The following is a 25891-nucleotide window of genomic DNA, read 5'->3' as shown; positions in this document are numbered from 1 at the left end:
CCCGACCCTGTCCCAACTCGGCGAACAACACAGTGCGCAACCAGTTTAAGATCCGCCCACCACCGGACTGTCACCCGACCCGTGAATGGTTCCTCCGCCTGCGCCACCCGACTGTCGTTTGCCAATACCCGTTTCAGACTACCCGACCTTCGCCCGCTCCACGGGCTCATTCGCCAATACAGCTGCGTCCTTACCGTAAGTGCGCACTGCCTTTTGAGGAATGAGAGCCAAGTTCGTTGTTGTGAATGAGCTTTGGCTTGTTGTATTTATACGCTCCCTTAGAGCGTCTCAACCGCCCCAAGCCGACGCTCCATAATACGTAAATTCGCCACCATTCGTTAAATCCATTGTCGGCCCGCCCTTTAATGATTTACTTACAATGGTCGGCTTTGACATAAGGCTGACCGCCTTATAAAAGGGGCGAGCTCACCATTATTCATTCATGGTTCGCTCGCGCCCATTATCTCTTTTTATGTGTTGGAGGGGTGCGCGCTCGGGCGGAGCCGCAGCTCGCCTCTTCGCGCGCCCGGGTAGAGGCGCAGGTCGTCACACTCTCCCCCGCCCGAAGTCATTGTCGTCCCGACAATTCCTGCTCTCCTTCTCAATTTTCTGTCATATCTTGCGATCTTATCCTTCCACCTCCAAAGTGAATCTTCTGTCTCCCAGCTCTCCTCTTCCGGGGCATCCTTCCATCTGCAAAGAAATTCCCGTCGTCGGTGGCAACCAACACCAGTAGTTCTGAGGTTCACAATCTTTTCCAGCTCTAGTCCTGGTCTGTCCACGATCCCAGCTGGTCCTCTTGTCGGCTCAACTCTCTCTGGATGGTTGGAATCAAGTCGGCATCTTTTTAACTGGCTCACATGAAAAACAGGGTGTTTCATGTTCATGTGGTGTGGAAGTTCTAACTCGTAAGCCACTTCCCCCACCTTCTTCTTCACTCGGAATGGTCCCTCATATTTCCGTGTCAGTTTACCCGTCGTCCCCTTAGCTGGCTGAAACTGCTCCCCGGTGATTCTGAGAAATACCATGTCCCCTTCACCAAAGTGTGCTTCCCGTCTCCCACGGTCAGCATACTTCTTCATCCTCCTTGCAGCATCGTGCAAGCGCAACCGTGCTAACTCCAGGGTCTCCTCCCAAGCCTTCATGAATCTCTTCGCATGAGGACTCCTCAAGAAACCCCCCGTCACTACAGTATGCGGTGCAACCGGCATCTGCCCATTTACCAACTCGAATGGACTGTACCCTGTTGCAGAACTCTTTTGAATATTGTAGCTAAACTGAGCAATATCCAAGAGTTCCGGCCAATTCTTCTGGTCAGCTGTCACATAGTGTCGCAAGTAGTCTTCCAGCAATGCGTTGATCCTCTCGGTCTGCCCATCTGTCTGGGGGTGGTAACTCGAGCTCATCAACAGTTCTGTCCCGACCAACTTGAACAATGTTGTCCAAAATCTCCCTGTGAATCGCGGATCTCTATCCGACACAATACTCAACGGCATTCCCCAATACTTCACTACGTTCTTAAAGAACAATTCTGCTGTTCGCTCAGCCCCACAAGGTATCTTTGTAGGAACAAAGACAACATACTTGGAAAAACGGTCAACCACAACCATGATCCCATTATACCCCTGAACCTGTGGTAGCTGGGTGATGAAGTCCATCGAGACACTCATCCATGGTCTCTCTGGAATCGGCAAAGGCTGCAATAGTCCTCCTGATCTCTGGTTATCTGATTTGTCCTGCTGACAAATGATGCATGTGTGTACATACTCCTCCACCTCCTCTCTCATCTTTTCCCAGAAGAAACCCCTCTCCAACAATGACAAGGAACGACGCTGTCCTGGGTGCCCAGCCCACGGAGAGTCGTGACATTCCTTCAAAAGGTGTCTCCTGAGTCCTGATGATTTTGGAACATAGAGTCGGTTCCCAAAGAACAAGAACCCATCCCGTAGGAAGAATTTCCGTGTCTTCCCTTCCTTCACCTGCTTCACTATATTTTGTGCCAAAGTATCGGTCCCAATGCTTTCCTTGATCTTCTTCTGCATCTCTTCTGACATCTGAATTCGACTCCTACCCCTAGCGGCCCGGTCCTCTCCTCCCTCTAATGCTGCCAACTGCCCCTTCCTGCTAAGGGCATCTGCTACCGCATTGTGTCTCCCCGGTCTATACTCGATAGTCATGTCGAATTCTGCCAAGAAATCTTGCCACCGAGCTTGTTTTGCTGAAAGCTTCGGTTGTGATGCAAAGTAGCTAGCTGCAACGTTGTCTGTCTTGACAACAAACGGCTTCCCGATCAGGTAATGCCTCCACACATGAAGACAGTGGATAATAGCGGTCATCTCCTTCTCATGAACCGGATACCTTTGTTCTCTATCCTGTAACTTCCGACTCTCGTACGCCACTGGATGCCCATCCTGCATGAGAACCCCTCCTATAGCAAAATCTGAAGCATCAGTGTGTACCTCAAATGGTCTTTCGAAGTCAGGTAACTTCAGTACCGGAGCTGTGACCATCCTCTTCTTCAAATCATCGAATGCCTCCTGACATTTGTTCGTCCAACTCCACCTCTTGTCTTTCTTTAATAGGTCTGTCAGTGCTGATGTCACCTTGGAGTACCCCTCTACGAACCTCCGTTGGTAGTTGGTCATGCCCAAGAACACCCTCATCTCATGGACATTCTTTGGTTCAACCCAGTCTTCGATCGCCTTCACCCTGCTTGGCTCCATCCGTATGCACCCTTGACCAACAATATGACCAAGGAACGGAATCTCGGTCTGGGCGAACACACACTTGGACTTTTTCAAGAACAACTGATTTGTCCTCAGTGCCTCGAACACCATTGCCAAATGTCTCTTGTGATCTTCCATGTTGTCACTGAACACCACTATATCGTCCAGGTATACCACCACGAACGAGTCCAAGTATGGTCGTAGGACATCATTCATCAAAGTGCAAAATGTAGCAGGAGCATTACACAACCCGAACGGCATAACAAGGAACTCAAAACTACCATACCTTGTTACTATCGCGGTCTTCTTCTCGTCTCCTTCCGCTATCCGCACTTGATAATATCCCTGTCTCAGGTCCAGCTTGGAAAACACCCTAGCTTTCGCAAGCTTGTCAAAGCAATCAGCCGCTAGTGGCAAAGGATATCTGTTTCTTACCGTTTGCTTGTTCAATGCACGGTAGTCACAGCACATCCGTAGCTCGTTTGAATCCTTCTTCCGTTGGAACAGTACCGGGGCTCCATAAGGGGACCTTGAAGGCCTGATGAATCCCGCTTCAGTTAACTCTTTTAACTGGCGCTTCAATTCTTCCAATTCAGGTCCCGACAACCGATAAGGTGCCTTGGCCGGGGGCTGCTTCCCTGGCTCAAGTTCAATGCTATGGTCCACTGCACGCCTTGGTGGAAGCTTCTTTGGAAGCTCGTCAGGCATCAAATCTGCATATTGGGTAAGTACCTCAGATATTTCGGTCGGAACAGGTGCTCCTTTTCCTCCTTCCTCAACATCTTTGAACATTACTGCATATGTTTCCATATTTGAGTCCTTCATGGCCTTCTCAAAGCTTAGTGCCGAAACGTGCTGCACCCTGGCTTCCTTCCTTTGCCCATGAGTTGGCAAAGTCCAAATTTGTGATTGTCCAATCAGCACCACCTCATCACAGAAAGGAACAACGATAGCCTTGTTCCCTTTCAAGAAATCTTGCCCAAGTATCATATCGAAGTCGTTCATCTCCATCACTGTGAAGTCCAACTGACCCTTCCATTCCTTTATCTGCACAGGTACATCGTGTACCAATCCTGCCACCTTAGCTCTAGAGTTTACTGCCTTAACCTCCATGTTAGATGGGGTGATTGTCAGCCCAACCTCTTTTGCTAACCGTGTCGTCATAAAGTTGTGTGTGGCCCCTGTGTCCACCAGAGCTTGGATGGTTTTACCATGTACCACCAAGTCTACGAACCCCAAGCGATTCATCCATGCTTTCTCCATGGCTTCACCTGTCATGAGCAACCTTTGCAGTTACCCTCTTTTATCCTTTGCATTTCCACATTAGATTTTTCATCTTCACGACGATGTGGTGGAACATATCTTGTATTATTTGAGTCCACATACTGGGGTACCCTTTGTCTTGCATAAGTTTTTTCCGCTTTTGACCAAAATATTGGTTCGGATTTCTTTTCGGCTGTTTTTGCTTTTCGTCTTGCTACTTCTATAGATGTAATGTCATGCATCTCAAGTTCTGCTTGTAAATGGGTTTTGAGTCCCGAGATGTATGACTGAATTAGACGAGATTCTGATAACCTAGGTACTTGTGTTACTAAAGTCTCCCATTCTTGAGTGTATTCGTCCACACTTCCTTTTTGTCGTAGTTTGATGAGTTTTGAAAAGAACTCTTCTTCCTTTACACCTTGGAATCTTTTGAAGAATGCATCTTTAAATTTCCTCTAGCTAATGACGTGTATTGTCTTTTTCCACCACATATACTAGTTATATGCTTCTCCCTCCATTTTCATGGATGCATGCCTGAGATTTTCGTCATCGTCATTGATGTCATATATCTCAAAGTATTCTTCTGCTTTATTTATCCATGCAACATTGTTTTTTCGTTTCCATCGAATTTAGGCATCTCAACTTTGGCCCTTCACTGGTATGTTGCTAATGGTTGAGCGAAAAAAGGGTGTTGATTGGCAAAGTTATCCTAGAGTTTCTTGTTTGTAACAGCTGTGTTACTCGCTTCTTGGTGGGGTGTCGCTGATTTTTTTGGGGATTCAACCTTTTCATGAGAGTCTGTTGACTTTGTTGAATCTGACGAGATGTGTTCTTGATTCTCTTCACCTTCTTTTAGTAGTTGTTCGGGTGTACAATTCGACCTTTTACACAAAGTTTTCAGCATTGTTAAGACCTCTCTGATGCCTGCTTCTGTCTGGACATGGTAATTTTCCATCTTTATGTCTATTCGATTTGTCGTATCTTGAAGATTTTTAATTTCATCAGCTTGCTCCCTATGCTTGATCTGGAATTCATTTAATCTTTTATTGACCTCATCGTGGTTGCTATTTATCTTATGCTCCGCATCCAACAATTTCTTTTGGAAATCCGCCATTGTCATTGTCGACATTGAGCGAGTTTGTGGAGGAGTGTATTTATTTGCCAGCTAAAATGTTTTTCCTCTTTCCCTCTTTTTTTTTATTAACTAAAATAAATTTTATACATATACTTTTAATTAATTAAAATAAATTTAATTAATTAAATTAACTTATATATATATATATATAACTTTTAATTAATTAAAATAAATTTAATCAATTAAATTAACTTATATATATATATATATATATATATAACTCTTTAATTAATTAACTTAACTTTTGCTGCGTTGGCCTTTAAAAAAACAAATAACCGTACACACAACAAGATTTCGATTAATATAAAGATGCCCTTTATATATGTATCGAGGTTGCTTTATATAAGAATTGCCTAAAATTTGTTTTCAATTTTGAGAACCCAAAACAAGTTTAAGTGAGCAACGACTATTTGATTAATTGATTAAATCAATTAAGCGACTGGTTAATTCGTCAAAAGTTGTGACTTTTGAATTCAACTTGTTTAATAACCCTACAGATTGTAATTGTATTCAACGGAAGAGATGGCTAGCGGAAGGCGGGATTGATGCAATGTGCCGTTGAGTAGCGTAAGATGACGTTGGATAGCAGAAAATGAATACAACTCTTTGTGTGGCGGGTGGTATAAAAGTAACAGAGAAAAATGACACAGGGAAGCAGTGCACGGTGATTGCAGAATGCTGATAGGTAGTGGACGAATAGTGAAAAATGTACACGGAGCAGAGGCCGATGTGGAGTTCGAGGGTCGATAATTCGACAGTGACTTCTTTTTTTTAATTCTTTTATTTTTATTTTTTTTAAATTCTGTGGCCGGCTGTTTGTAGCAGCGACAATGGTGCGTTTTTTTGGGAAGAGCAGAGTGGTTGACGTCACATGCTGTTTCAGGCGGCGTCTATAGGGACTGTTGGTCAACAACTTTCTTTCCGTGGACGTGGATTTGGCAGCTGTGAGGTAAGGACGAATATGACAGGGAGCACAACGGTCTAACAGGAGAGTGTATGGACAGTGACAGCGAAGAAAAACGATGGCAGCGGATCGAGAAACAGAGCTGAACAATGAGCACAGCGGAAGTGGGGGATAACGAACCCGCTTTGATACCAATGAAGCATAAAACTTCTGGAGAGACAGAAATATATATATAGAAATATTTTATTAATAAGATGAATTACAGATGATGATATTACAATTGCGGGTGCCTGGCTTATATATCGCCATGGACACCCTTTGGGGAAAGGGCATGATCTTATGATCGTGCCCTTTCATCTAATTTAACTGAAAATTAAATAATAACCTAATTTAACTAATTTTTTACATAACAACTTGTGGGCCGCACTTATATTTGGATTTAGGTCTTTTGATGGCGACCAGGGTGTTTCCTTTTATGGCATCAATATGCATTCACTGCTAATAACCAACAATGGATATTTTATTGTGATAATGGTGGTAAACTCAAATATCTTTTACATTGGGATTATTTTGTTGCTCAGGTGTGGAGGCTCTAGGTAATCAAACTCAAGAGTAAAACAAAATATTCTAGTTCTGGTATGGGATTATATCATAGCTACAATACACTAATTTGGCTAAGGTGAATAAGAAGACTCTTTCCTGAAGTTTGGACAATATAATGTAATTGTAAACCACGTTGTGTACTATGTCCAAATGCTGAATGATGTAGTAACTAAAAGCAGAATAAATTTTTAATAGAATGTACGTAGAAAGTGTCAATAAACCACTTTAATAATGCTACAACAGAATTTCATTTTTCCCTCCTTCGAAATGAATGCATATTTGAAGGGAATTCAAAATCATACAGTATTTACGTATGTAGCCTGTCACAATGCTGAAGATGTCAAGCATCTCCTGGGAGGCTTCAAGGTGGCCTGAACATTTTAGGATTGGGTTGTTGCATAATAACAAATCATGTCCATTGCCCCCTCCTCCATTGGAAATGAATCACTTTTGGGGAAAACGGATGACTAGGCAGGCAGGTAGAGGTACAGGGGATGCTGTCAGACTGATAGGTATCTCTTCATAATGGAAAAAAATGTTGCTGGGTTACCTTTATTGGAGAAACTGCGCCATATCTCCTAGGGGAAGTTGCTGAATTCAAATCTGACTTATCAATTCAGTTTGCAGCAAAGATGAGAATTTAGAAAAGTCATTGATTCGGTTTAAATTTGGAACAAAACATACACACACTCTTTGCTTATATAGGAAGGAATAATATGCATGCCACTACTTTGGCTAGCATTGCAAGGTTATATGATGTATTTTCTTCTGTGCATTAATGAAATACGAGATGCATTTGTTCCAAAAAAATAATGCATATTCTCACTTTTAGCATTTATTAATACCAATTTTGCCACTAGAAGAAGCATGAACATACAAAATTTGAACGATTGGCACATGTATAAATTTGTTTGATGTAAATTTAAATTTTGCATTTTCCATGTCAGCATAGATCGTTCTTCGAGAATGATCAGACAGATGAGGAGAAAATAGAAATGACAGGAAACCAGAACTTGCCATGCAATTTCCTTTTCCATTTGGAACAAGACAAAATGGATCTTGAATGCCTGTCTGAGTATGACCACTGTGCACTCCTCCTTTCCTAAGATGAAACTTAGGCATAGTCCGATTATCAAAGAATGGATTTGAACCATCATGTATTCCATATGGTTTGTTTGAGGTCACTATAGTTATGTATCTGTATTTTAGCTCAGCAAAATCATTGTCTTCAATGTTGGTATATCCGTTCCAAATGCTTGAGAGAAGGATTCCAGATGTAAAAGAGTCCCACATGAAATAACTCTGCAGCAGCTTGTAAGATGGTCAGTCATGTTTGTTCAGACACAAAGCAAATTTTTCAAAGTAGCATAAGAAATGTTTTACAAACTAGGAGATTAAATCATGTGCATAACTATAAACAGTGGCATTTACATAATTCTGAAAGCATACCGTATAGTACTGGTCATCAAACCAAGTATCGTGTGTTAGTTTTAATGTTTCAGAGACATATTGTGCCTCATATGTATTTTGTTCTTTCTCAATTGCCAGGAAAAACTCCCTATTTATAGGAATAGTGTTTGTTGCATCAAGTGGAACAAGTGTTATAGGAAGACCTGAATGGAAAACCTGCAGTCACAGATAATCAAATAACTTGTGTTAGATAATTTGTCTGAATGCCAAATATGCATTTGCATGCCATCTATTCTGACATACCCATGATAAATTTAGTGAGATCACAATGTGATCAATGGTTTTGAACCCCAAAAGAATAAATTTTGTCCAAAACATTTTCAGGCAAAGAACAAATCATGTGCATGGTTTTTTTTTTTAACCTTCGAAACAAATTACAAGCATTCCAGGATCTCAGAGTTAAGTCAAAACACTTCTTTTAACCTAAAGGTTATCTTGAATGCCTAAGTCAGCAGTTGTTTTCTAAACAGAAATATTGTTTTCTATTAATGCAGAGAAAGAAACAATAAACAATTAAGTGCAATGAAGAAAATAAACAAAGTTTTCGAGGGCAGGTAGAGAATATTACTAAGTTGGCAAACCTATAAGAAGGAAATCAACAGTATATACTATCAATAGCTGGCACGACAAAGGCCATTGAAAGAACATAACTGGGTTAACAATAAGACACTAATTGTTGCATCATTTCTTCCAGGTGGAGCTAGGAATTCAAAGGTTTGCTGTTTGAGAAAGCGTATAAACTTGTCCTTGATGTTTCACTTCTAATAAGATGGGGAGAGGTTATTTTAGAAACTTGCTGAACGCAATTGGTTTACTTATGAGAAATTCTACAGGGGATATGATCCTGTTATCAAATCAAATATATTAGGTGTATGGTTTTCTAGAAGAACTGCATACATTTCAAAATCCTCGATGTGTTTGGACCCTCAATTGAGGTCCATCATTAGGAGAGAGTGTGGTTGGGCCATTGAAAGAACATAACTGGGTGAACATAAGACACTAAATGTTGCATCATTGAATTCAAGGGTTTGCACTTTTGAGAAAGCGTATAATCTGTTCTCAATGTCTCCCCTCTAATGAGATGGAGAGAGCTTATTTTAGAAACATGCTGAACGCAAGAGGTTTACCTATGAGAAATTGTACAGGAGATATGATCCTTTTATCAAATCAAATATATTAGGTGTAGGGGTTCCTAGAAGAACCACATTCATATTTAAAATCCTCAATGTTTTTAGACCCTCATTTGAGGTCCATCATCGTCACCAAATCATGTTCTCTCCTAATGATGGAACTCAATCGAGGGTCTGGTTACCGCTCAAACTAGCAAGGGACCTAAAGGGGATTTCCTAAAAGGTCAAATGCTAGACCAAGGGAAACAAGTGAAGACTTAGCCCACTGTCACCTTAGCTAAGGCTCCCTACCATTTACAGACTTTCATCAATGGGAGGAGACCCGGTATATATGGAGTCACAAATGAAGGATAAATCAATAAGTGGATATAAAGTGACCCAAATAATCCCTTTCCAGAAGAGGTTGAAGAATAGAGCTTGCTTGCTTTCTAAGCAAGGTACAATGTCTTCTAGGAGAAGGATGGGAGGATTTGAGGGTTAGGTTTAGGGAATATGACTTGTGAAAGAGTTTCCCAATCCCTAAAATCCTTATTGAAATTGGTATCCCGGATGGTTCTTGAAGAATTGTCTTTTCAAAGGAATGGGACCACATGGGACCAAGTGGACCCAACCTAGGTTAGGAGGTAAGAGTTTAGCAACCAATGATATTCTTAACCCAGAAAAGGAAGGGGAAAGGATCAAAGAAAGGATTTTCACTTAAAGGTGTTGATTTGATCCTATGAGGCACTAGCCTTGGGGATACTAGGGCAAAGTTTGATCTCAAAGTTAGGGCTTAGCTTTTCTCACAACTCCACCGTCGAAATGGCTTCAAAATTGGAGGAGGCCTTGAGGAGACACCAGTACAGGGGAGGCTATGAGATTGAACTTTTTGGAGGGCTATTTTTTCGGGAAAATGATGCCCTAGGTGACCCAACATGGCTAGACCTAGAAAATGGTGAAAAAGAATTGATTTTGGTTGACCACCTCTTGGTAGATCAATGACCTACAAATGAGATCCCTGTTTATCGCTTGGAGCTTCTGCTGGCACACTTTGATCAACTACTAGCAACTTGCGAGACCTCCTGAAGGCTTTCTCCTCCTGGAACTCCATGTCTTGCCTCATGATAATCTTCCTACTGCCTAGAATATAGATCTTGCATTCCTTGGACATTTTGTTGTACCCAACAAAATATCCCTTCTCTGCAGTCGAATCCAACTTGGTGCATTTATTGTCTGGCACGTGACAATAAACTATGGTGCCAAAAATCCTGAAGTGCTTGACTTTTGTCTTCTTTCCTCTAAACCTCCTTGGGTGTCATCATGCCCAATGCCTGGTGAGGAACCCTGTTTTGAATATATATTGTTGTACTACACGCCTTTGCCAGTAGAAATATAGGCATATCTTGGTCATATAGCATCGTCGTCGCTACTCCAACTATTGACCTATTCTTTCTCTCGGCGACCCCATTTTGTTGTGGGTTATATGGAGTTGTCCACTCTCTCTTGATGCCCTCTTTCGCATAGAACTCCTTGAAGGTTTTCTCCACATACTCACCTCCATTATCCGTATGAAGAACTTTTACCTTCTTTCCTACCATGTTCTCCACAAGAGCCTTAAATTCTTGGAAGCGACTAAAGATTTCGTCCCGAGTCTTCAAGAAGTATATCTAGGTCTTCCTGGAGAAGTCATCAATGAATGTTACGAAATACTCAAAATCCCTGAGAGATTTCAGAGACAACAGGCCATATATATCAGAATGTATCAACTCAAGCACAACCTTGGATCTACTATCACTCCTTGGAAACGTTGCTTTCACAAACTTCCCAAGGATGCACCCCCTAGGCACCATCGTGTTTCATGCTAACTTTTGGAACTCTTGTCACAGTCTCCTTGAGAAATCTGAGTGCTCTCTGCTACTACTACTTCTCACTAGTGCCTTTGGAGCGTCTAACTGCAACTTGTATAACTTGTTTCTCCTCACTCCAATCTATTTCACTGATTTCCAGTCCTGATGCTTAATGTACACTTTTGGCCCTCGAAAGTAGACATCATATCCCTTCTCTTGAAGTGTTGAAACTGAAATCAGGTTCATGCCTAAACCTGACACATACAACACACCTGTAACATGAGTACTCCTACTTGACTCCCTTTAAAAGGTAATTGTTCCTCTAACAATTGGATGCACTTGGACTTATTGCCCATCTGAATCTGGAAGCCCACTTCCTCTTCCTTGTAACTGGAAAATTATTCTCTAACTCCCGTCATGTGACATGACACTCCATTGTCAATATACCAGACACCTGTAGATGTAGAGCTAGAGAGGCAAGCTATGAGAGTGAACTTGTCCTCTAATATTGAAGATAACTCGTCAATGTCTGCTGAAGTTGTTGTCTGTTGCTTCCCTTTCTTCTTCTTGTCGCCCTTCTTCCAGTTTAGACATTGATTGACATAGTGACCATTCTGACCGCAACCAAAGCACTTGATTTTACTCAAGTCCTTTTTCTTCTCTCCTCCCTTGGACCCTTTGCTAGAGCCCTTCTTGGCCTTGCCCTTTCCTGCTAGGGCCACATTCTCATCATCCTCACCCTTTTGCGGCTTGCTATTATTGCTGCCACTGGCAAGACTTAGTCTAAGCTCCTCCTGAGTGAAATCGCTCAACAGTCAATCCCAACTCGGTAGTGTATCTTGTCCATTGATCACTTGAATGAACACATCCCACTTCTTTGAGAACCCATTCAAGGTTTTTCTCACGAGTTTGTTATCAGATAATTGATCTTCGATAGCTGCTAACTTGTCCTTGACAAGTTTGAGCCTGGTGAGGTAGCTAATAATGTCTTAACCCTTATTCATTCAAGTATTTCTTAGCTTCTCCTTGAGAATCAGTTTCCTTTTCATGGTAGAATTCTGGTACAAATTTAGAATGGTGTCCCACATCTTCTTCCCTGTATCCAAATCTGTGATATGTGGAACGATATGATCCTTAACTTCATCAAGGATTATTCTCCTCACCTTGGCATCTTCCTTCTTGTATGCAATGAGCTATGCTAGATATGTCGTTATGGCTACAACACTGGTCACATATTCCTTGAGGCCATTCTCCTCTAGCAATAAAGAAATTATGGCTTTCCAGACACCAAAGTTTGAAGCTCCACCCAATCTGTCCTGATCTCTCAATCCTGCTGAAACCATTTCTAAAACCCTCGGAAATAGACAAAACCTGAATAAATCTAGAGAAGTTTGAATTGGGTTTTATAAACCCTTGATTCTCTTCTTGTGCCTTGCACTGAGCATCTTCATCGCTCAAATCTATGCTTCACTGAGCTCGCTCCAATACCATGTGAAAATTCTATTGCAATTACTGGTTATTAACCTTCTATCTTTGCTGATTATTTGTCTTCTGGAAATTACTTACAACAAATACTGAATAAAAACACAACTGCAATTTCACAAATAAATAATCATAGGAACTGAGAAAATAACATACATAAAATTTGACACCAGTATTTTTGGACAAATTGTCCCTGGAAAAAACTCGAAGGGAGAACTAGTTTTGCAGATGAGGGTTTTATTATTCTTCAACAAATCAAGGATTACATAATCTCCTTTGCCTTTCTCTGGCAAAAACTATAGCAAAATTATTTCTTCACTTTTGTTGGTCAAATCGAACCTCATGAAGCAAATTGACCAACTACTTGTTGACTGCTCGCTCTGCCTGAACCAACTTGCACCTCCTGCTGGAAATGTGATAGAATTATTCCAGCAAGATAAATTGCCTCCAACAATTCGCTAAACCAACTCGCACTTCTGTAATGAACAAAGTTCGTATATGCAGTGTAAATCTTTAGAATACTTTGAAGACAAATACATCCATTGTAGGACAAGTAATTGTATATTGAATATTATATAAAAGAATTGATGTGAGATATGATTGTTACTAATGAGGGTCTAATTATATACCTATGCAGGTGCCCTTTCATGAATGGCCATGTCCTTAGAGACATGCCTCTTCAATATTAATTATTAGTTAATTAATCATTATTCATCATTATATATATATATATATATATATATATATATATATATATATATATATATATATATTATTCATAACATTGCCTTCCTCTTCGAAAAGATTTGTCCTCAAAGCTTATCACTGACAAGGTGTGTCATCTATTTCTTGTCTTGTAATATGTTCGCATCTTTTACAAATTATTGGGGTTGTCGTCTTTGTTGATACAAGATGATAGGATCCTCCGAGTGATAAATAAAATTGTCACACAGAGAAGGGATCTGACCATCCTAAATAATCTTTTGTGGAATATTGTGGTTATTTGATACTTGTTTGAATTTTATCACAAAACTGAATTATGCTGGCATTAGTAGTCTTCGGAACATAAGTTTGTTGTTTATGATCTGAGTGATATAAATATTCAGATTGATTGAGTTGTCAGCTCTTGTAATCCGGATGTCGAAAAGGAGTTCTTATGGTTTTATTTTCCCTTATCATGCATGTGACAACTTTCTGATTTATTTCAAATATTGATGTTGTTTAGTTGGTTATAGAATCTTTATTTAGATTTTACATTGTCTGAACTTCAACATTTGAGTACATTTTTCCTTCAACTGACTTGCTTCTTCTTGAGTTGTGATATTCACTGTATCGGTATTTATTCCTTTCTCAAGTTTTACAATATATAACTTTTATAAATGGTATGATTTACCATCAAGTGGAATACCACCGAATATTATTTTTTCCTTTATAACCCTTTTAATAATTTGTATGGTAATATTTTTAATAATAAAAGAATTCTCACAAGACGTGACTCTTGCGATGGGTCACTTCCAATTTGATGGTTTGAATAATGGTTGACCCTTGAACCTATGCAACGATCCATATTTCCATACCCTAATGGCAATGCCAGATAGATAAATTGATTCAGTGCTATTTTTCGATTGGCACGAATAGAGTGGTAGCGAACAATGGTGCTGACTGGCCATGAGTTCACCTAGTTGACTGCAGAACGGTGGTTGTGGATGTATGGCTAGACAGTGGCCTAACGACAGTTGTGGTAGGGATTTTAGCAACAACATTGGCTTTGTGTTACGACAGGGTCTACACGGCTGTGTGTTGTGGTGGGGTCAATGCGCAGGCTGCGACGGAATGTAAGCAGTAGTGGAGGGAGACGATGGACTAGGGATCTGGTGAGGGCATGGATGATTTGGTTGTAGCCATCGCATGGTTTTGGTGTCGCTACACAATCAATGTATGTATATATTTTTTAACTTCTATATATATATATATATATATATATATATATAAAACCTTTGTTTTAATCTTTCTTTTTAGTTTTTCTTTTGTTATATCTATATATATATATATATATATTTTATTTTTTTATTTTTTTTGGATTATATATATCCTCTTTTTCTTTTCTTTTTTAATGCTTCTTCTTTTTCTTTTCTTTCTAATTTATTTTTATTTTTATTTTGTTTTCTCTAATATTTTTTTACCTTTTTTTTAATGGGGAAGAGATTGACGGCAAAATGGAGAATCTCCAAAATTCTTTTGGTGAAACACTTCAACGACAACAAGGTTGACGAATATCAATGGCCAAAGGCCAAATCAGGCTCACTTTGTGCAGTAGTTGAGCAACCAAAGGATCGACCAACTTTGATACCAATATAACGAACAAAGTTCGTATACGCAGTGGAAATCTTCAGAATACTTTGATGACAAATACATCCATTGTAGGACAAGTAATTGTATATTGAATATTATATAAAAGAATTGATGTGAGATATGATTGTTACAAATGAGAGCCCACTTATATACCTGTGCAGGTGCCCTCTCATGAATGGCCATGTCCTTAGAGACATGCCTATTCAATATTAATTATTAGTTAATTAATCATTATTTATCCTTATTATCATTTATATCATTTGTACTATTTTTATATATATCTTATTCATAACAACTTCTTTCAGGAAATAGTTCCAGCAACTGGAAATTGAAATGAGTCTCTGGAAATTCGCATTGGATAAACTAGATACTCGGTCTGGAAAATTGGCCTCCCACTACAAAATAAAATCGACCTCCTTTTGGCACTCATAAACCAGAAGTAATCTGTGAAGAATTCTCTCTGGAAATTCTCTCCTCAATTTTTCCTGCTGAAAACCCAAATGATGGTGTCTCCCACACATTCAGTGCACACTTTCTATCACTGCCAATGTGTTTCATGAATTGATCTCCAAAATCCCATTGATCTCCTCTTATAATCTCTTGTTGACAAATCAACGACCACAATCTAACTCCAATCGATGACCACGATCATATCGACTTCTAAAAATAACTTTTCTAGAAGTTTCCAGTGCAAAATTTGTTTGTCTCAACTAATCTCGATTAATTAACCCATTTCCCTAAGCTAGACTTAGGAAAATAATTAAAACTGGCTAATTAATTTAATTAAGGAATTTCACTTATAAACTTATTATGGGTATTGATTAATCCATATGTGTGTAATGTTCCCAAATTTTGAGTCCAAAATCCACATAGGGGCTTTGCCAATTTTTGGTGATATTAAATTAAAAGGGAGAAAATATTGTTTTGTGGAGAAAAATGGAAATTATTATTTTAATGGAGAATGGCGCAAATAATATTTTATTGGATACGGGAGAAAAATTATTATTTTATTGGTAAATGGTGGCAAATTAATATTTTTATTGAGAAAGGAAGAAAAATATTATTTTATTCAAAATGGCAGCAAAAGTCTCCTAGTAGAAATTGGGCCCCACCAATAAAATAATAGCGAAAAAAAGGACCTAGAAGCTAGAGGGAGGCTCCATGTAGGATTATAAAAGGAGGAGGAACTCAATGGCAAGGCATTCTATTCTACCATTTCTATTCGACATTGTGAAGAAGCTCAAGTGAGTTTCAAGAATTTCAAGTGAAACTCCATAGCTAATTTTGGTGGACTTCGAGTGCCACCCTAGTTAGCTTTAAGGGAAGGTTACTTTAGGTCTTCCATTGTGCATATTGCCGAGAATCTACATCATTCAAATCAGTTGTTTGCAAGGTCATCTCATCTCCAAGAGGGCCGATTTCATCCCTTCCGAAAAGGGGTCGAGTACCAAGTTTGTGTTGATTTTGGGTAGCATCGTATGTGCTCTAGCTTCGAAATTTTGTGGAGGGGCTAAAACACATGAGATCTCCAAGACCCAGAAATTGTTTGGAGAAATTCTACCCGGATGAGGAGTTATTAAAATAATTAATATTTTTAATGGGTTCCTAAGTCTAAACTTAGGAAAATAAAAATATTAATGGGTATTAATAAGAATATGGGTGAAAAACTTCTAAGTGACGAGGATCAAAACTGTTTTAATATTAGCCATTGATTAGGGACTTAATCTCGTCCATTGATTCATCAACAGAAAAAGTATAAGAGGAGGCTTGAGGGTCAGTTGGAGACACACCATATTGATCAGTTAGTTAGATTTTTCTAGGGCGAGGTTTGCTGAGAAAGTCGAAGAGGTGATCTGAGTTACACCAAAGGGGCAGGGATAGCTGGCGTTGGAGGACCTTCTCAAGGACCCCAAATACTCAGCAGAGAGAGGTAGAGATACACCAGAGGAGGCAATGCAGACCAAGAGAGGCTGACGCTGGGCCAGGAGGGCCCACGCATTGCTTGATGCAATGCCAACATAGGGGAAGAGTTGCCCTCCTGAAAAAGTTTGAATTCAGCCTAGGAGCAATAGGATTAGTCGAGAAGGCTGACATCAGAGCTCCAGGAGGCAGAGGAGGCAGCGCAAAGCTGACGCAGAGTCTTAGAGTGCTCCACGCAGGCCCACGCAACTAATGTGAAGGGGAAGCGCAGTTGTAGCCAGGGATAGTCAGTACAGTTACCAGATCGGAGGGATTTTGCCAGGTGAAGTGAGGTAATCTCACTTAGGTTTCTACTAGTATATCTTATCTTTGTAACTGGATAGCCGAGAGGGCATCTAGAGTTGTATTCAGAACTACTGCTTAATAATAGAAAACCCTCAGAGCTGTTGCATTGGTTTTCCTGCATTGGGTTTTTCTGGGGACGTTTGTCCAAAAATAACGGTGTCCCTTGTGTGTTTGTTTCATATCTATTTCAATTTATGATTTGTATGTCAGTGTAGTCTGTAGTAGTGTTTTTCATCAGTGTTTAAATAATTAAATAGCTTGTTGAATATAAAAACAAGTAGGAGATGATAAACCAGTGATTGCAATAGGATTTCTGATGTGTAGATTCATAAATTTTCACAATTTGAAGATCGAAATTTGAAGGGAATTTGAAGGTTGTCGAACTTTGCTCTTCAACCAAAGGCTTGATTTGCCACTACCACAAAGAGCTACGCTGATTGGGATTAATTAGCAGAGATTATGACTGTATACTGTGGTCAACTTTCTTGTTTAGAGTGTGAAAATTCTTGAATCTAACACATCAGAAACCCCTACTGCAATTACTAGTTTACAATCTCCTACTTGTTCTATACATTAACAAGTTATTTAATTGCATAAACATTGAAGTAAACACTATTGCAGCCTCTACAAATATATAGATCATGCACTGAAATAAACTGAGACAATCACATAAGGGACATCGTTATTTTTTGGACAACCGTCCTCGGAAATACCCAATTCAGGAAAACCGGTGCAGCATATAGAGGGTTTGTATTACTAAGCAGATTCATGAATACAACTAGGGTGCCAAAAATGGCTCACCCAAAAAAGAATATCCTCGACAGTGGTACCTCTATCCAGAGACAAATATTATGGCAAATCAACAACCAGATGATCAAACCCCACAGCGACTCCAACTGTTCCCTATGATGGACAGCGAAAGCTATTGAAAGCACTGCTTTAACACTGTGTCACTCCTTCAGGATCTACATCACCCTCCTTTGCTCAGAATTTGTTGATCTGCTCCCAGTCTGCCCCACAGAATCTCCCAGCGCTGCCTCTGAAGCCCTCTACGACTTTTGTGTCAACCTCTACGACCCTCTGCGTCCTTTGCATCAGCTCCTACAGCCTTTGTGTCAACCCTTCTTGGGCCTACGTTGTCTCTCCCAGCACTTCATTGCCTCTTTGCTATGTATTCTTCAACCTCGGATGGAAATCCCTTGCTGAACTGCCCTTCACTGCAACTGATCACTAACTCGATTTCTCTCAGCAAACCCCGCTCCAGAAAATCGAACTAACTGATCAATCTTGGTGTATCTCCAACTGATCCTCAAGCCTCCTCTTATACTTTTCTTGTTGACGATTCAACGGTCGAGATTAAGTCCCTAATCAATGGCCAAGATTAGAACTGGCTTGATCCTCGTGACTTAGAACTTTCTCACCCATTTTATATTAATACACATTCATGTTTTTATTTTCGTAAGTTTAGACTTAGGGACACATTAAAAATATTAATTATTTTAATATTTCTTCATCTGGGTGGAATTTCTCCAAATGATTTTTGGGTCTTGGAGATCTCATGTGCCTCAGCCTCTCCACCAATTTTCATGGCTCGAGCACATCCGATGCTACCCAAAATCAACACTCCCTTTTAGCAAGGAATGTGCTATAGCAACACTTCACCATGGAGGCGTTACACTGATCATCTGCATCGGTCCTCTGTGCTGATGCTAGGCCTGCTGCCCCACATCCACTGCACTGCTGCTGCCCATGACACTGCCACTACCACTGCTACATATGTACTGTAGCTCCCTCTCAAAATGTTGCCTCATGCTGCCCATAACACTGCCACTGCTAACTGCTGCACTACAACTCAGTTACCGAGAAGTAAATAACTGACTTCACACAATCACTGACATCCTGGTTAGTCTGGAAGCCTCGTGATGTTGAAGCTACCTCTACTGCAATCTTGTGCTCCCTCTGTTGCCATTCCGCTGCTGCAAACACCTATGTGGCTCTCGCACTACTACAACCTCCATTGCGCTACCTCAGATTTTTGCACTCTAGCACTGCCTTGCCGCTCATCACACCTTGCTCCACCCGACACCTGTCATCATGCTAATGTCGTTAAGGGCTTCCGTAGCCGAATGTGATCCAAGAGTTTGGGCACCTCAAGAATCCTGCCCCCACATTCTATAGTCCTTTCGACTACATCTCTATGTCTCCCCACCTCTTTTGTAGAGGCGCATGAGCACTCATGGCGCAATCATCATTAGTCTCGACATCCTTCTCTGCCTTTGTTGTAGCAGCTTTTGAGTCAGAAGCTTCTCCCTTTCCTTTCTTCCTGGGGCACTGAGATGCATAATGTCCCAGCTCCCTACAATTGAAGCACTTGACCTTGGAGATGTCTTTCTTCTTTCTCTTTTGAACTCCCTAGTGTCTTGCTGATGCGAGAGTTGCATCTTCCTCCTCCTCCTTCTTGATTCAAACTCCCTTACAACTACTCTTTGCCTTGGTCAAACTCCTAAGCTCTTCCTGTCAAAGAGTTGCCCACATCTCCTCCCAACTGGGGAGAGTTGCTCTGCCCAAAATGCTTTGGACAAATGTCTCCCACTCCTTGGATTCTATCTGGCATAAATACCTCTCTTCGGAAGTAAATATTCAGCGAGTCTGCCCCACGAAAAATCCTTCCAACACTTCTCCAAGGTTCTGCGCCAACCTTGCTAGCATTTACGTAGCTCTGGAACCCCCTGCGTCAGCCCTCTGCCTCTCTGCGTCAGCTCTCTGGCCCTCTGTGTCACCCACGCAGGCCCTACTAGCCTCTGCGCAGTCTCTTTGGCCTTCTGTGTGGCTCTTGTTGGCTCTGCGTAACCTCCTCAATCATGGCGTTGGCCCTTTGGCACTATCTCAGCCTCTCTGCTATGCACTCACTACCTCTCACTGCAACTTAGATCACTTGTTTGATTTCTCTCAACAAACCCTGCTCCAGAAAATCGAACTCACTGATCAATCTTGGTGTATCTCCAACTGACCCTCAAGCCTCCTCTGATACTTTTCCTGTTGAGTCTTCAACAGCCGAGATCAAGTACCTAATCAACGACTAAGATTAGTATGGCTTGATCCATGTCATTTAGAACATTCTCCCCCAGTTTTATATTAATACCCATTAATATTTTAATTTTCCTAGGTTTAGATTTAGGAGCCCCATTAAAAATAGTAATTATTTTAATATATCTCTAACTGGGTGGAATTTTCCCAAACCATTTATGAGCGTTGGAGATCTCATGTGCTTTAGCCTCTCCACCAAATTTCATGGCTAGAGCACATTCGATGCTTACCAAAAATCAACACTCCCTCTTAGCGAGGAATTTGCTCTAGTATTGCTCCACCACTGAACATCACCTTGATCATCCGGCACCGGTACCTGTGTTGATGCTTGGCCTGCTTCCCAACCTCCACTGCACTGCTGCCTCCTGTACTACTGCCTATGCCTCTACCACTGCTACTACTACATCTGTACTACAACTCCTCTCCAAATGTTGCATCATGCTACCCATAGCACTACCACCACTAACTGCTACATTGCAACTCAGTTACCGAGAAGCAAGTAATTGATTTACCCAACTATTGACATCCTTGTCAGTCCAGAAGCCTCCTGATGTTGAAGCTACCTCTGCTTCTATCTTGTGCTCCCTCTGCTATCTCTGCGTTGTTACAAGAACTTTTGTGCTTCTCGCATTGTTGCAACCCCCATTGTGCCTTTCTGCACCGCTGCAACCATCTCTGTGCCTCTCGCACTGCTGCAACCTCCACTCTGCTGTTACAGATCCCAACACTCTAGCACTGCCTTGTCGCTCCATCCGCATCTTGCTTCTATTGACATCCGTCATCCTGCTACTGTCATTCGGGGCTCTCGTAGCTGGATATGATCCAAGAGTTTGGGTACCTCAAGGATCCTGCCCTCATCTTCTGTCGTCCTCCTGACTACAGCTTGATGTCTCCCCACTTCTTCGTTGATGAGCACTCATGGCACAGTCGTCATCCATCTCGACTTATTTCTCCGCCTTAGCCGAAGCTGCCTTAGATTCAGAAGCTTCTCCCTTATTCTTCTTTCTGGGACACTGGGTTGCATAATGACCCAGCTCCCCACAATGGAAGCACTTTACCTTGGAGATGTCCTTCTTCTTCCTCTTCCCCTACTGTCCCGTAGATACCAGAGCCGCATCCTCCTCCTCCTCTTTCTTGATTCGACCTCCTTTGTTGCTACTTCCCGCCTTGGTCAACTGTCTGATCTCTTCTTGGCGAAGAGATGCCCACATCTCTTCCCATCCTGGAAGATCAGCTCAACCCAAAATGCCTTGGAAAAATGTCTCTCAATCGTCGGAGACTGCATTCAGGGCGGTCCTCACCATGAACTCCTAATCCGGTGTGGCTCCTATGGAAGTAAGTTGGTCCTGAATCTCTTGCAACCTGCTAAGGTATAGATCTATCTACTCCCCATTTTGCATCTGATACAAATGGAACTGATTCTCCAACAACATCTTCCTCTCCACGAAAGTGCCCAGATACAACGTCGTCAAGGTATCCCACATCTCCTTTGCCGTGTTCTTCTTGGCAATATGCGGTATTACATGATCCTTGACCCCATCAAGGATTATGCACTTTGCCTTCGCCATTGCATCCTCATATCTTTCATTATCAGCTGGGTCGACTGGGATAGCCACGGTTCTCAAGGCGAAGCCCTTGATGTGATGTCTATCCAGAACAGATAGGATCCTGGCCTTCCAGATGACAAAGTTGGAGGCCCCGTCCAACCTGTCTTGATCCCTCAGTCCGTTCATTTCCATCTCCGCTCTTCTACTGGACTCCCTCTGAGTCTCGACTTCCCTCTTGGAAGTTCTCTCCTAGACTCCCTCTGAGTCTCAATTTCCCTGCTAGAAATCTTCCTGCCAACTGTCGATCCACTCCTCTCTGATCCTCTTTGCAACTGCAACTCGGATCTGGATTTCTTGGCTAGAAATCCCTCAAGGCAGCGACTCCCTCTACCTTGATTTTGTCCCATTAGGTATTGTTCTACTTCGACAGCAACAACACCCCACCAACTTCCTAATCCACAATCTGCCCACAACTATCCAGCAACTGAAGGAACTGAGCCTTCCAGCTCTGCGCAATCTGGCAAAGGTTGAATCACTCCTCTGGCCAACTATGTCAAGCCTACCTCGTTGAGTAGGATGGCGTGGCTCTTGGTGAGCTTCTTTTGCCTCTCTCTGCCTCTGTGCTGGCCCTCTCTCTAGCTCGAAATGATGATGCATGCTGTCTGCATCACTCCTTCTCTATTTCTTTCTGAATAGGAACAACTCTGTCTCTCGGGACAGCTATTATTGCTGCAAATACTTCTGATTGCGTTGGTGCCTTTTGTCCTCCTATGATCTGCAATGCTTTGATAGCATGTTGAAATTTCTAAGTGTAACACGTTAGAAATTCTTTTTGCATTATCTGGTTTATCTCACCTACTTGTTTAATCCTTAATAATTTATTTAACCATATAAATACTGAAAATAAACACCAATGCAGTCTCAACTCATATACAGATCATCAGCTGAAATAGACTAACACACAAGGGACACTGTTATTTTTGGACAATCGTCCCCGGAAAAACCCAACTTGGGAAAACCGGTGCAATAGTTCTGAGGGTTTTATTATTAAGTAGCTTTCTTGAGTACAATTAGGGTGCCAAACTGGTTCACCCAACAAAGATTTCTATTTGGCAGTAATACCTCTCTTCGGAAGCAAATATTCAGCAAGTCTGCCCCACGTAAAATGCTTCTAGCACTTCTCCAAGGCTCTGCATCAACCCTGCTAGCCTCTGCATAGCTCTGGAACCCCCTGCGTCAGCCCTCTACCTCTCTACGTCAACTCTCTGGCCCTCTACGTCACCCACGTAGGCCCTGCTAGCCTTTGTGCAGTCTCTCTGGCCTTCTATGTGGCTCCTGGTGGCTCTTAATAGCCTGCTCCATCACTGCACTGGCCCTCTAGAACTATCTCTGCCTCTCTACTATGCACTCACTGCCCCTCGTTACAACTCAGATCACTTGTTTGATTTCTCTTAGAAAACCTCGCTCCAGAAATCGAACTAACTCATCAATCTTGGTGTATCTCCAACTGACCCTCAAGCCTCCTCTTATACTTTTCTTGTTGAGTCTTCAACAACCGAGATTAAGTCCCTAAGCAACAACTAAGATTAGATTTGGCTTGAATCATGTCATTTAGAACATTCTCACCCAATTTTACTTAGGAACCCCATTAAAAATATTAATTATTTTAATCTCTCTCTGACCGGGTGGAGTTTCCCCAAACCATTTATGGGTCTTGGAGATCTCATGTGTTTTAGCGTCTACACCAAATTTCATGGCTACAACACATCCGATGCTACCTCAAATCAACAAAATTTCCCATTATTTTATTAGTTGAGGGTCTAATTGTGGAAATTTATGAATCTAATACATCTGAAATCCCTACTGCATTATCTGGTTTATTATCTCCTACTTGTTATTTCAATTAACAAGTTATTTATTAATATAAATATCGAAATAAACACAAATGTAGCCTTCACACATATACAGATCAACAACTGAAATAACTGAGACAACACAAGGGATACCGTTATTTTTGGACAATCGTTCCCAGAAAAACCCAATGTGGGAAAACCAATGCAACAAATTTGAGGGTTTTATTATTATTCAGTTTTCTAAATACAACTAGGGTGCCAGAAATGGTTCACCCTTCAGAGATTTTCCTTGGCAAAAGTACCTTTCTTTGGAGACAAATATTCCGGCTAATCAGCAACCAAATGAATAGCCTCACAGTGATTTTGAATGCTCCCTTAGCTAGCTGCTAGACAACAAAAGCTGCTCCAAGCTACCTATTGATTTGGGGTAGCATCGAATGTGCTCTAGACATGAAAATTGGTGGAGAGGCTAACGCACATGAGATCTCCAAGACCCAGAAATGGTTTGGGCAGATTCTACCCGGTTAAGGAGATATTAAAATAATTAATATTTTTAATGGAGTTCCAAGTCTAAACTTAGGAAAAATAAAATATTAATGAGTATTAATATAAAACTAGGTTAGAAGGTTCTAAATGACATGGATCAAGCCAAATCTAATCTTAACTATTGATTAGAAATGTAATCTCAGCCATTGAAGGATCAACAAAAAAAGTATAAGAGGAGGCTTGAGGGTCAGTTGGAGAACACACCAAAGTGATCAGTGATTCGATTTTCTAGAGCGGGGTTTGCTAAAATAAATTGAATTAGTGATCAGCTTGCAGCGAGGGGTAGTGAGTATGAGGAAAAGAGGCAGAGATAGTGCCGGAAGTCCAGCGCAGAGGTAGAGAGGCAGAGGTTGAGCCAGAGGGAGCATGCAGAGGCAGAAGAGACTGCGCGGGGCTTGCGTCATCCACGCAAAGGCTGTAGGAGTGATGCAGAGGGTTTCGGGCTGACGTAGAGGCCAGGAGGGCTAACGCAAAGGCTAGGAGGGCTGATGCTGAGCTTCATATTGTGCTGGAGAGGGTTTCGTGGGGCAGACTTTTCAAATATCTGCTTCCGAATAGAGAGGTATTACTGCCGGATTATTTTCTCTGTTGGGTGAGCCAGTTTGGATCCCATTTGTACTCAGAAAGAATGCATAATAATATAACCCTCAAAATTTCTGCACCGGTTTTCCCAAGCTGGGTTTTTCTGGGGACGTTTGTCTAAAAATAACGGTGTCACTTGTGTGTTTTTCTATTTCTTTCAGTTGTTGATCTGTAGATGGTTGATACTGTATTCTGTTTATTTCAATATTTATATGGTTAAATAACTTGTTCATAATTAACAAGTATGAGAAATAAACTATAGAATACAGATAATATTTCTAACGAGTAATACTTAGAAATTTCAACACTACCCTTAAGAACTATGTCACCCTCCAGAGACTGCATCACCCTCTACGACTCTGCGTCAGCTAACTAGCTCTCAGTTTGCCCCACGAAAATTCCTCAATGCTGCCTCTTCAGCCCACCGTCAGCTCTGCAGTCCTCTGCGTTGCCTGCCTCAGCCTCTTGGCCCTCTGTGTCCTCTGCGCTAGCCTCCTCAGCCTTTGCGTCAGTCTTGGTTGCCTCTGCGTCAACCTTCCAAGGCTCTGTGTTGTCTCTCTGACACTCTCTCTATCTCTGTGCTATGTATTCTTGACCTTCTGCCGAACTACCCCTCGCTGCAACAGATCACTAACTCGATTTCTCAGCAAACCCCGCCCTAGAAATGTGAATTCTTGATCAACTTGGTGTATCTCTAATTGACCCTCAAGCCTCCTTTTATACTTTTCCTGTTGACGATTCAACAGTCGAGATTAAGTCCCTAATCAAAAGCTAAGATTAGATTTGGCTTGATTCTCATTATTTAGAACTTTCTCACCCATATTATATTAATATACATTAATATTTTAATTTTCCTAAGTCTACCCTCAGGAACTATGTCACCTTCCAGAGACTGCATCACCCTCTACGGCTCTGCGTCAGCTAACTAGCTCTCAATCTTCCCCACGAAAATTCCTCAATGCTGCCTCTTCAGCCCAGCGTCAGCTCTGCAGCCCTTTGCACTGCCTACGTCAGCCTCTTGGCCCTCTGTGTCCTTTGCGCTGGCCTCCTCAGCCTTTGTGTCGATCTTGGCTGCTTTGCGTCAACCTTCCAAGGCTCTGCGCTGTCTCTCCGACACTCT

The 25891-nt window shown here is 41.5% G+C and overlaps 1 protein-coding gene and 1 long non-coding RNA gene across 2 annotated transcripts in view; one reads left to right on the top strand and one right to left on the bottom strand.

The window, feature by feature from the left end:
* The window catches only part of LOC149236320 (uncharacterized), a 279299-nt gene that overhangs the window by 127954 nt on the left and 125454 nt on the right, over nt 1-25891 (top strand). The gene's annotated exons all lie outside the window — the stretch shown is intronic.
* Nucleotides 1-25891, bottom strand: part of LOC149236321 (nucleoside hydrolase 3-like) — a 258179-nt gene that overhangs the window by 127237 nt on the left and 105051 nt on the right. The window contains 2 exon segments of the mRNA XM_089368840.1: nt 7649-7933; nt 8081-8257. Of these exon segments, the coding sequence (XP_089224966.1) occupies nt 7649-7933; nt 8081-8257 (462 nt within the window).

Source organism: Pinus tabuliformis, chromosome 8, assembly GCF_031772625.1.
Source record: "Pinus tabuliformis cultivar Carrire ecotype Pingquan chromosome 8, CPIR1, whole genome shotgun sequence".
NCBI classification, from domain to species: domain Eukaryota; kingdom Viridiplantae; phylum Streptophyta; class Pinopsida; order Pinales; family Pinaceae; genus Pinus; species Pinus tabuliformis.
Note: the sequence above shows the minus strand (reverse complement) of the source record. Positions and strands in the feature narration are given on the sequence as shown.